General features: G+C 40.2%; 1 protein-coding gene across 3 annotated transcripts in view; it reads left to right on the top strand.

The window, feature by feature from the left end:
- The window catches only part of RABGAP1 (RAB GTPase activating protein 1), a 135,835-nt gene that overhangs the window by 7,606 nt on the left and 114,866 nt on the right, over positions 1–13,363 (top strand). For 2 of the 3 annotated variants that reach the window (XR_001359584.1, XM_014528890.1), the window contains exon 2: positions 7,035–7,234. The exons of the other annotated variant lie outside the window; for it this stretch is intronic. Coding sequence is in view for 1 of the 2 variants with exons in the window: in XM_014528890.1 (XP_014384376.1) it covers positions 7,085–7,234 (150 nt within the window). In the remaining variant the exon portion in view is untranslated. The remainder of the gene's footprint in view (positions 1–7,034; positions 7,235–13,363) is intronic. 3 annotated transcript variants of the gene reach the window in all.

Raw genomic sequence — 13,363 nt, 5'->3', positions numbered from 1 at the left:
GGGGTTTGTTTAGCTTCTATAATTGAAACTTTGTTGCTGTCACTGAATCTGAGAGCCAGCTCCTACTCGCTCCAGCTCTGAGGCCACGGCCTGCTGAAAGCAGGTATCAGGGGTTTGTTTAGCTTCTATAATTGAAACTTTGTTGCCGTCACTGGAGCTGAGAGCTGGCTCCTACTTGCTCCAGCTCTGAGGCTACGGCCTGCTGAAAGCAGGTATCTGGGGTTTGTTTAGCTTCTATAATTGAAACTTTGTTGCTTTCAGAGCTCAGAGCCGGGCGCGGCAGGCGGGGAACCTTGGCTTCCTCCATTACTGGAGCAACCAAGCCTCCTGCTCACTTCAGCTGCGAGGCTGCCGGCTGCCATCTTGGTTGGGTTAATTTGCATATCTCTCTGATTAGCCAATGGGAGGCATAGTGAACGTATGGTCAATTACCATATTTGTCTATTATTAGATAGGATAAGAAGGGATGATTTTCTGTTGAGTTTTGTTAGATTTTCCCACCCTTCCCAGGGATAGGCTGTAAGAAATTTATGTGAAAACTAATGCAGGGAAACAAACTTCAGAGCCAGAAAAAAAAGAAAAAGGCTGAGATTAACATGGTGCAATTTAAAAAATACCATATCTTCTCTTGCACTCTGCTTGATTAGTTTTAAAGGACTACAAACCCACAGGAATTGGCCTGCTATAGCATCTTTGAAATTTGATTCCTTTGCTATTTCCTATCTTGTTCTTTTTCTGAGCAGAGAGTAATCTTATCAGATCTGTGTTTTAGAAGGATGCAACTAGGAGCAGCATAAGAGGATGGATTGGAATGGGGAGATAATCGAGACAGGAACACCACAGAGGAGAGCTGCATTTCAGAAAAGAACAGTGGTACCTAGATACCAGGTTTTGGATCAAGTTCCATAATTTTCTCTATGAACTTAAGTTATTGAACCAGTTTAGTTCCAGTTTGTCTGTCATATGAAGTTAATACCTATTTGGCAAGGTTAGTATAAAGATTAGCATTAATGCATGTAAAGCTTCTTAGTACCATCTTACCTAATAATAGACAAATATGTAAATTGACCGTCTCTCTGCTATGCTCACCAGCCAATCAGGAGAGTATGCAAATCAACCCAACAAAGATGGTGGTTAATTTGCATACATAGGTGCGAAGGGTGGAGCAGCAAAGACGGAAGGCTCCAGGCTGGAGCGAAGGCCTGGGTCCTGGGTGCCAGAGGAAAACCGGTGCCGGCAGCCAGGGGAAGGGAAGGCCTATTACATGAATCTCTTCGTGCGGGCCTCTAGTGTTGGGTATAAAATCGGAACTCTTTAGGTTTAGCAAGGTGATTTAAATATTCCCCTTAAGATTCCCTAAAACTGCACTCATTTGCTCACTGGTTGACCAACAAAAATGATGGGCATTGAGAGGGAAGTGATAAGAGAGTATTTTGGTCCGAAGGGAATCCAAGATATGTTTTGTGACTCAGTGTTGTTTAACTTGTTTTGGCTGTGAAAGTTGGCAACTTGCCAAGGAGTCAGCCACACTCCGGGTAGCCCTTTTTGGGTCTCTTCATTCCAGTCATCATTCGTATTCACATCCTAATCATGTGTATGTAGTATAGCATATTTGTCATTTGTCCTCACATTACTTAGACCCTATCAGTTAAACACGGATGAAAAGTATTATTCAACCAATCAAATTTATTGAGTACTAACAGTAGGCAAAAATAGGATATGAAGATAATATGAATAAAATCTAAGTTCCCTGTCCTCAAGTAGTTTTATTTTTAAACTAGAGGCCCTGTGCACGAAATCCGTGCACTCGGGGGGCGGGTGGGAGGTTCCCTCAACCCAGCCTGTGCCCTCTCGCAGTCCGGGAGCCCTTGGGGGATGTCCGACTGCCGACTTAGGCCCGCTCTAAGCCGGCAGTTGGATGTCCTTAGTGCTGCCGCCGCTGCGCTTGCTAGCTCAGGGTTTCTGGCTGAGTGGCGCTCCCCCTGTGGGAGCGCACTGACCACTAGGGGGCAGCTCCTGCATTGAGTGTCTGCTCCCTGGTGTTCAGTACGCGTCATAGCGACCGGTTGTTCCATCGATCGGTTGATTTGCATGTTAACCTTTTATTATATAAGAAGGATATATTTTTATTGATTTCAGAGAGGAAATCAAATTTATTGAGTACTAACAGTAGGCAAAAATAGGATATGAAGATAATATGAATAAAATCTAAGTTCCCTGTCCTCAAGTAGTTTTATTTTTAAACTAGAGGCCCTGTGCACGAAATCCGTGCACTCGGGGGGTGGTGGTGGGAGGTTCCCTCAGCCCAGCCTGTGCCCTCTCGCAGTCCGGGAGCCCTTGGGGGATGTCCGACTGCCGACTTAGGCCCGCTCTAAGCCGGCAGTTGGATGTCCTTAGTGCTGCCGCCGCTGCGCTTGCTAGCTCAGGGTTTCTGGCTGAGTGGCGCTCCCCCTGTGGGAGCGCACTGACCACTAGGGGGCAGCTCCTGCATTGAGTGTCTGCTCCCTGGTGTTCAGTACGCGTCATAGCGACCGGTTGTTCCATCGATCGGTTGATTTGCATGTTAACCTTTTATTATATAAGAAGGATATATTTTTATTGATTTCAGAGAGGAAGGGAGAGGGAGAGAGAGATAGAAACATTAATGATGGCTGCCTCCTGCATGCTTCCTACTGGGGAATGAGCCCTCAACCAGGGCATGTGCCCTTGACCGGAATTGAACCCAGGACCTTTCAGTCCACAAGCCGATGCTCTATCCACTGAGCCAAACCAGCTAGGGCCACAAGTTGTTTTAAAGGGACTGTGTGTGCTCAGTGTATTCCCAGCACTTACCTTGTGGTTTATATTTAGCAAGTGTTTCTGGAATGATCAACCAATACAGTGCAGTAGGAAAGATAGAATATTTTACTGTGTGATAAATGCTATAAGATTGAATGTTTGATTGTATCACCAGATTGTTGTTTGGGGAGAAGGACTAACTGGGAAAGTGAAGACATTCCTACCTTAGCAAACAGTGTGAGCAAATCCTTGAAAGTATAAAAATGCATGACCAATTTAGTGAGTTGTCTAGTATGGTTTGATAGAAATAAGAGTTAAGACTAGAATGATAGAGTGGCTCCAGAGATTTTGAAGAATTAATGATATAAGGAGTTTGGATTATTATTATTTTTTAAAATATTTTTTATTGATTTCAGAGAGGAAGGGAGAGGGGGAGAGAGAGAGAGAGAGAAATATCAATGATGAGAGGGAATCATTGATTGGCTGCCTCTTGCATGCCCTCTATTGGGGATCGAGCCCACAGCCCTAGCATGTGCCCTTGACGAGAATCGAACCCCAGACCCTTCAGTCCACAGTCCATTGAGCCAAACCGGCTAGGGTGGAATACTTTTGTTTTGAGTCAGGAGCAATCAAAGGTTTTGAGGAATGGGTGGGATATACAATCAAATCTGAATTTTAGAAATTAACCAACTATGGGATGCTGATTACCAGTTACTACAGAGTCTAGAAAAGGAACTTACATGTAGCGAAGTTGAAAGAATGAGGTACTCACCAATCAGTGACATGAATGATAGGAAAGAAGGAATAGATTTGGGAAATACGTTTTGAAATTAAAATCCATTAGAGTTTCAAGGGAGAATGAGAAAAGGATTCAAGGATTTTTTGACATTCCTGTCTTGGATCAGTAGTTGTTAACCAGGATAGGAAACTTATGAGGAAGAATATGCTTGTGTAATGAATGGGGGTCCGCTTTGCACACGTGGAATTGATTTTGAGATGGGCATGGGACATGTAGCAGAGCCCTCCTATGTGTTTTCATAACACCCTTTGCATACCTCTATTATAGCAAATACTACTGTACTGTATTGTAAGTACTTGTTTCCGTGTGTTTTTCCTATACCACTGTAAGCCTGTCAAAAGTAAAGAGAAGTTAGCCAGTGAGCTAGTGAGATAGCCAGGAGGAAATGTGGAAAAAGAAGAGGAACGGGATGGAATTTAATGAATGGACAGAAGAGAAGGAACCTAAATGACAGCTGAGAAAAGGTAGAGGTAGAAAATGGAAGGAAAAAGAAGAGTTTCAGAATAAGAAAATGGTCAGTATTTTCATTTATTTCAGCTGGTAGAAGTAAGATGAGAACAGAAAAGAATTCTTTTGGTTTTGAAATTGTGTTGTTGATTTTTAGAAGAAGAGGTTCGTGAGGGTGAGAGGGTAGGCAGATTTTTGAGAGGGACTGCTCAGTTTGTGTGGGGAATACCTTTGAAGTGGTAGAGCTGGAGGCAGTCAATACTATTCCTTTACGAAGAAAGAGTTTCAAGAAAACTAAAGGAATAAAGATAAGTCTGAGCTCTGGACTAGTGGCTGGACTAGCACAGTTAGTCTCAAGCATGTCAAGTTCAGTTACAAGTACCACTCACACCTTTTTTATCAAGTTAAGTAGGTCATTGGGTTCATATTTTGGCTTTGCCTCTAAGCAGTTACATTACAACCATAACCTTGAATAAGTTACACCATATCTTTAAGCCTCAATTTCCTCATCTGTAAAATAGATATGTAATGATTAAATTAGGCATTCACCAGCAAATTGTAATACTGTATAATAGGCACTATAAAAAATGTAAAATGCTGTGGGAGCAGAAATAAGGCAAATAATTCATTTGGCTTGGGGGTGAAAATGGTTAGACTACTAGAAAAGGGAGGATTAGATCATGAATGATGAGTTGCAGTTGATGGAGCACAGAAGCAAGGAAACCACTTTAAGAAGAGTATACTATGAGTGCAGATACGTGGAGGTATTAAGGTTCAGATGCTTCTCGACTTATGATGGGGTTATGCCCTGATGAACCCATCATAATTTAAAATATTGTAATTCAAAAATGCATTCAATACATCTAACCTACCAAACATCATAGCTTAGCCCAGCCTACCTTAAATGTGCTCAGAACACTTACATTAGCCTACAGTTGGACAAAATTATTTAACAGAGACTATTTTATGATAAAGTATTGAGTATCTCAGGTAATTTATCATGTGTATCGCTTTTGCACCATCAAAAAGTTGTACCATCATAACTTAGGGATTGTCTGTATACAGGGTGTCCCCAAAAATGTTTACACACCTTGATTATAAAGTCAATGTTTATTAACACAAAGTTCATTTGGAAAATTTAAAAGAATCTACAGAAATGAATATTTTTTTGTCAACACCTGTTTTCAAACTGATGATCATTCTGGTCCAAGCACTGCTGATAACGAAAAACAATGGAATTGCAAACATCAAAGAAAGAATCATTTCGTTCTGTATTTGTGCACCCTCAATTCATCGACTGTTGCTGGCTTTGTACTGTAACTTTATCTTTGATGGATCCCCATAAAAAGTCTATTGGCACTATAGGATACATTTTCTTCAGAGCTTAGTCTGGCTTCATCCATTCTTTCAAATCAGTTATACCTGAAAAGGAATGAAAATTGAGTTATCAGCTGTTACTTAAAGTGTGTGTACATTTTTTGGGTACACCCTATATGTCCTTAGCAAAGACATTATTACCACCTCTAATACATTTCTTAGCTCCATGTCTAAGTGCCTCTCCGAACATGTTCCCATAGTAGTTGTTTTTGTTTTGTTTTTACCCTAAATCAGTACCTATTAACCCTTGCAATTGCCTGTATTCTCAACTAAACTATAAACTCTTTTGGGGCGAGAATCTGATCTGTTCTTTAGACACTAGACACTCAGTAAGTATTCATTGACTGGATGAAGCAGAACTACAATAAAAAAAAGTTTTCAAAAGTATATTCTGGAGCATGCATTTAGTTTTTGTGCTATGAAATGTAGAGCTGTGATTGCCTGGAAGCAAAGAAATTAATTTAAGTAGAAAGCAGCAAAGAGTTCTCTATTAGAGCCTTAGTTATACCTAGTTAAATGATCTTTTCTTGGGGTTTCCATTTCCTTATTTGTTTAATATTATTTATGATTTCTAAGTTTTCTTTCAGCTATATTATTTAGGGATTGTGTGATTCATGCTGCCAGGTGGTTATCTAGGTGTGAACCTTTGAAGGAAAAATAGTGTGAGGCATGTGGTATATGTTCAATAAATATATGTTCAATTCAAAATCCAAAGAATAAATCAGAATTTCTTAATTGGAAGGATTAAACAGACTCTCAGAACCTTTACTTAGAGGTACAAGATGAGCATAGAGCTGGAGTTACTCTCGCTAATTGGTTAAAGCTTTCCGACTATATTATAACATTGTATTTGTTCTGTTGCTGTTTTGGCAACCAAATGAGAACATTGCCACAAAGTATGCAGAACCAGGTTTTTAAATGGTAGATGAGTTTGAGTTTTATTTTAGGAGTCAATAAATAATTGAATGGCTTTTCATAAGTGACACATTTTTATACTTCCTGTTGGGAATTTATGGCTTAAAACACTTTTATTGGTAATGTTCATATTGAGTAGAGTTCTAAGAAACTGTGAAATGGGGAGGTTAAGTTTTTAATGGACTTCTGATTCCTTGCTACATAAGGTATTTCCCAACTGTAGAATTTATGATTGCCCTGACTTTAATTTATTTCTCTTGGTGGTTAATGTAGAATTTTCTTTCTTAAAAACACATGTTAGTATTTAAGTATCAATAATGGTAGGAAAACCTTAGTGATTTACTTGAGTGCCTTCAATATAATTTATTTGTACATCTTTACAAATTAAAGGATAGAAAACAGAAGTGTAGTACTGTTATAATTTTAAAGGCCAAGAATAGAGTTGCAACATGTGCCAAATAAATTACTGTAGGTAGAGTTGTTCTCGAGGGAATATGTTTTATTTATTTAAAATCTGAAATATCTTGGCTCTGAATAGCATCAAATTCCCTTATTATCTAGATTAGAAAATCTAAACTGTAAGTGGTGAAAGTCTTGGGAAAATATTTTGGAAGTGTTTTTTAAATAGTTTTTCCATTTGTATTTTGTAAGAATTAGAGCATAAATGAATATCTGGTAGACATTCTATATGAGTATCTTTATGGTTTTTGTTTTTCAGGCATTTTAAAAATATTTAATCATTCATGAGTTGAGCTTCATTCTTGAGTCATGGATGACAAGGCTTCTGTTGGAAAAATCAGTGTGTCCTCAGACTCAGTATCCACTCTTAATAGTGAAGATTTTGTCTTGGTTTCCAGGCAAGGAGATGAGACACCATCTACAAATAATGGGAGTGATGACGAGAAAACAGGACTCAAGGTAAAACTCCATAACCTAAGTTTCTTCTGTTTAACCTTGCTAAGCCCATTGCAAAACTTGGCCTTAATGGGAAGGTATATGGAGTGCAAGTGAGAACATGGGAATAATATCCTTTCTTTTTTAATGCTAAAAAGTTTTATTTACAATTAGTGATAGTGACACATTTATATTTGATTAAGAATTTTTAATTTGATTACTTCTAAACTTCTATTACCCCTAACTGTCAAAATTAGTGGTCGTGTAAACATTTGTAATTTTAGTGTTATTTTCACTTTCTCATTGAATTTGATTGTTTTGGTGTATGTAGTGTAAGGGCAGTGGCAGGTCAGCAATGCTATTTATAAAAAAGAATTTTAGGATTATTGAAATGGACCTTTAAATTCCTGGCTTTTGGCCACTTCTGTTTGTTTATATTTTCTCAGCCAAACAACTATTACTTCTTTTCCCATACTCTGTTATTGTTTTGCTCTTTATGGATATAAATAAAAAGTTTACCTGTTAGCATAATTTAAAATGTAAGTAGCTTTAGAAACATTTCTATTCCTGTTTACATATTTTCATTTAACAAGTCTTTCTTATTATCAACTGTGTGCCAAGTACTATCCTATATAATAAAAGCCTAGTATGTAAATTGTCCCCTCGACCTGGTGTTCGACTGCTCGCTATGACATGCGCTCACCACCAGGGGGCAGTGTGGAACATGGCGGGTGTCGGTGATGCGGTGCTGGCAGCGGGCGGCAGTGGAGGGGCTGCCGGCCCCGATGGGCCCCCATGAGAGTGGGACCATGGCAGGATGGTGGAGTGGGTGAGTGGGCGGCGCCAGGCCAAGGTTGGTGCAAGTGGGTCCTGATCACCCTGCAGACGACTAGTGGCGGGAGCGGGGCTGCCACCTGGCTCCCAGGTTCTAAGGGAGCCAGGCAGGGCCCAGGTGTTGCCCAGGGCCCAGAGGCCAGCTGGGACCTTCCCTTCCATGCCAGATGCTCATGCTTCGATTGCCAGCCAGGCCTAGGGACTGTGCCCGTGCACTAATTTTGTGCATCAGGTCTCTAGTTCTAAATACTTGAGATACAGTGGTGAATAAGATAGGTAAAGAAAGCCCTGTGTCCTTCTTGGAGGAAACAGACTCTAAGCATATAAGAAAGCAAATATACGTAAATTTAAGTGCTGTGAAGAAAATCAAAGTAGGATATGTGGATAATGAGTGAAGGGGCAGGTACTATTTTAGAGACTGTCTTGAAATGACATGTGAGCAGAGACCTGAATGAAATGAGGAAGAAGATCAAGGAGAAATCAGGGAAAAGAGCTTTCCACAGGGAATAGAAAACAGACCCTGAAGAGGGTCCCCCTTATTAGGACAGATAGAACAGAATGAAGAAAATAAATGAAAAGTGGTAGAAGACGAGATCCAAAGACAGGTAGGGGCTGGTTTAAATAGAACTTTTTAGAGTTTAGTAGGAATTGGGACTTTGTTAGAGATGTGAAAGGAATTTTTGGAGAGTTTTGAATGGGACATGATCTAGTTTTCATTTTTAAAAAGCTCACTGGCTGGGCACCTCCAGCATAACAGCATGGAAGCTCTGTGGAACTGTTCCCCAGCAGCAGTAGTAATAGTTATTAAAAAACAACCACTGAAAGTCTGTGGAAATATTCTAAAGGATGAAGAAACATTTATTCAAGGAAATTTACTAAAATTTGGTAAACAATTCTATGGTATTTGAACCAAGACCTGTTTTTCCCCCCTCCTCTATCCCAGCCAAACATCATGGTAATAAGTCCATTTCACATTGGTGCAATCAAGAAAACAGGGTTTCCTCCCCACCCCACTCCCACCCCCCAGCTCACAGGTCTGAGGGCTATCTTATAGACAATAGCATTTCTCACCCTGCTTCCAGCTTTTTTTTTTTTTTTTTGCTGGCCAAGTGTGACTCAGTGGTGGGGGCCCCAGCCCTTAACTCTCTGCATGAAGGCCATACATTGGGCGTAGTGCTGCTGAGTATACCAGGAGCCTGATTGCCCTTGCATGTAAAGTAGTGGTCCCCACCACTAGAGTCAAGCCAAAAGGACTTGAGACTATTATACCACCTCCCATACCCACCAAGTGCTCAGCTTCTGAAGATGAGGTATCACTCAAGGAGAAGCATGCCATTGTCTATACTTTCAACCTTATAGCTGTGGCTCAGAGGTTTTGCCTATAGTGAGAAGGGAGCCATAAAACAGTTCCTAATCTCTTTCCAAAGTAATTGATTTTATTTACAACAGAGTGTAGATAAGTTAAAGCCTAGGGGTACTCCCCAAAACAGTGGAGGTGTAGTGAAAGGTAATTGGGAAGAGATTTGTAGATTGATTGGACATACAGGTTTAACTGTAGGATTGCTAGGCAGAGACTACCTTGGATCAGAACAAAACTCAAACACTGACTTCTGGAGCTCTCCCTTCAAAGTAACCTCAATTTGGTATATTCTGTGGAGCAATTTATATTTGTTGAAAACAATACAGCAATCAGCCACAATTACTGGAGTGGTCAGGGAAGGAGACAGAGCATATTGCTAAAACCACTCTTATCCCGGGATGACTGTAGGCAAACTCTAATCTGATACCCCAAGGAGCAACATCAGAGGCTTAACACTATGGGAATTAGGGGAATAGAATTTACTAAAATAAGCCCGCTAGTCACTAAACTAACAAGCAAGCATAAAAAATACCAAGAGTGGGGAGACCAATACTGAAAATTGATACAATATAATACCTAAAATACCTAGTTTCCAACAAACAAACAAAAATTGTGAAAAATGCAAAGAAAAAAAATACAATCCATACATGATAGAAAAGGCAGTATATACTGCTTGTGAGAATGTCATGTTGGAATTAATATACCAACTCTTCAAAGTAGCCATTATTAACATCAATGAATTGAAATAAATCATGCTTAAGAAATAAAGGAAAGTTCAGTGACAGTATTAAATTAAATAGAGAATATCATTAAGGAGATAGAAATTACAACAACAACAAAAAGCACCTAACTGCAATTCTGAATGGGAAAGCAAAAACTAAAATGAAAAATTCACTAGAGAAGCTCAACAGTAAATTTCAACTGGCAAAAGAAAGAGTTAACGGGAGATGATGCCATCAAAATAGCAGTACAGGAGTTTTCTACCGCTCTGCTCTCAAGGAACACTGATTTAGATAATCACTTACAGATGAGAGTACCTTTGTGAAAGTCTGGGAGTTCAGCAGAGAAGTTCCAGCACAGTGTTGGAGCAAAAAACATCCTAAATTAGACTCATTGAAGACTATCAAAGGACTAGTTTCACTTTACCTGTGTCACCCCTAATCTAAGGTGGCACAACTCAGTGCCAAGAGATACTTACTCAGCTAAATTGAGCAACATGTTCTCCAAATTTAAAATGTTTTCTCTATTTCCATGTAATTACAGTATACCTGTACAGTATATACCATTTTTTGTGTGTGTGAAGACCTGGTAAGTGAAGTAGTAATAAAATTAGATAACTATGAGTTCTATTATCAGAGGAAACTATAACAGGATTACTGCAAGTTTGTTGCCCAGTTATGCTCACTCTTTTTGAAACTTTTTCTCAGCCACTAGTAGATTTTAAAACTGCATTGAATTTAGACAATACATTTAATATGTCTATCACTCTTCCATCTCAAAAGTTTTAATTGAGTGGTTTGTTGAATATTCAGGTGATATCTAGTAATCTACCAAGTGTTTTAGGCATTGAGGATAAGAACTCCTATTTTGAAAATAGGATGACCTAGAAAACCTTATAATGCCAGCACAAAATACTTGGGAAAGCTGGATGAAATATAACAAACACCCCTTTAATAATCGCTGTATTCATAAGACAATAAAGAAAATCCCTAAGGAACAAAAGCCAAGAGGGAACTGAAAGTTAGAACAATACATATGAGATGACATTGGGGCTGCACTGTTCTTTACAACCAGTGGACTTTGGTTTTGAAAGTAACTACATTGGGAAAGAGAGAACGCCTTGGGTTTTACAGAGAGTAGTTGGAACTGAGATTTCATTATAAAGCACCCTTAAGGGCTACTCCTAACTGAAAGGATAGACTTGAAAAAAAAATGTTCCTACAGTCACAGGAAGAAAATAAGGAATTTTATATATCTTAGCCTGAACGCCAGTTTAGAGGAGAGTCTTGTTGAGCTTTTTGTACCCATAGGCTTGCCTTCATGTATGTTTGGGAAGTGAATTTACATTACGTGCATGGTCCTGGGTTGGTAATACTCCTGGGGCACATGATAGAGTCAATTGTAGAACTACTCTGGAGGGACATACTTGCCACCCGGGCTGCATGGTAGTCTCACAGATAACCCTGATAAAAAATAGTACACATTTCAAAATTTACAAATATATACAAAGGACAGTTTATCATAAGCAAGAGACAGCAAATCTGAGCAGGATCAAACTCACCAAAATTCAGGCACTTGCATTAGCTGTAACCTTAAGATATACTAATTTAAATGATTAAAGATTTAAAGAAAAATTTATAAGCATTACAAAAGAACAAAATTATCAAAAAATTTAAAAGATCAGGCAAATTTAAAATAGAACTTCTGCAAATGAAACTTGGAGGCAGTGAAATTAAAGATTCAGCATTAATCAGCAGAATAGACATGGCTAAAGAGAGAATCAAATTTTTGTAATGTAAACCTTAGGAAATTACCCAGAAGATAGCACTGAAAGATTATAAAGTATGAAAGGTCAGTTAAGAGACAAGGAAACTTGGATGAGAAGGATCAACATATCTATATCTATAGACACTGAATGGCTAGATTATTATGCCCACCTGACGTTTGTAGTCAAATTAGCCGTACACTGCATCATATGGGATATGGAAGCCGAAGGCCTGTTCAAACACCTTTGCTGTCTGCAGTTACCAAGATAAAATGTCTCCAATTCGCACAGGAACACAAGGATTGGACAGTCGAGCATTGGAAAAAAGTCATGTGGTCCGATGAATCATGTTTCCAGTTGCATCATGCAGATGGCAGAGTGAGAATTTGGCAGAAACAGCATGAAAGCATGCACCCCACATGTATGAGTACAACCCTTCAAGCTAGGGGGTGCAGGGTTAGGGTTTGGGGCATGTTTTCCTGGCATGATTTGGGCCCTTTAATTCATGTGGAACAACGTCTGAATAGCACAACATACCTAAGTATCGTTGCTGATCAAGTTTATCCTATCATGTTGATGACTAATCCCAATGAAGATGGCTTCTTCCAACAAGACAGTGTGCCATGCCACGGTGCTCGTATTGTGCAACAGTGGTTAAGAACATGAGGGAGACTTTACCTTGCTTAGGTGGCCCCCACAATCACCAGATCTCAATCCAATTGAGCATTTGTGGGACGAAGTTAAAAGAGCCATCAGGTAGCTGGTTCCACAACCATCAAATCTCACAGAACTGGACAGTGCTATTCATCAGGCATGGTGTCAGATTCCTCGCATCACCTTTCACCATCTCGTGGAGTTAATGCCAAGAAGAATTGCTGCAGTATTGAAGGCAAAAGGTGGCCCAACAAAGTACTGATGGGGTGGTCATAATAGCCTGGCCACTCAGTGTATATTAAAGCCTAAGTGACCGACTGGTTGCTATGACGCACACTGACCACCAGGGGGCAGATGCTCAATGCAGGAGCTGCCCCCTGGTGGTCAGTGTGCTCCCACAGCAGGAGCGCCGCTCAGCTGACCCATGGGCACCAGATGCCAGGCTCATGTCTGGTGAGCACAGCTGTGGCAGTGCACGCCTCTCCCACGCAGGAGCTGCCGAGCGACAGCAACTTTGCAGAGTGCCCTCTCGCACTCCAAGACTCCTCAGGGGATGTCGGACTGCCAGTTTCAGCCTGATCCCCGCAGGCCACACCAAGGGACCACACTGGTGCACGAATTTGTGCTCCTGTGTTGAGCGCCTGCCCCCTGGGGTTCAGTGCACGTCATAGCTATCAGCCATTCGTCTGGTCGTCTGGTTGCTTAGGCTTATATATACAGGCAGTCCTCGGGTTAAGTCGGACTTGTTTCGTGGTTACGTACGTTGTTTCGTGGTTACGTCGCCATCTCCCATTTACAGTATTTATTAAAAAAAAAAAAG

This window comes from Myotis brandtii, unplaced genomic scaffold (assembly GCF_000412655.1).
Source record: "Myotis brandtii unplaced genomic scaffold, ASM41265v1 scaffold658, whole genome shotgun sequence".
Lineage (NCBI taxonomy): Eukaryota > Metazoa > Chordata > Mammalia > Chiroptera > Vespertilionidae > Myotis > Myotis brandtii.
This window is presented reverse-complemented; position numbering and strand designations above follow the sequence as displayed.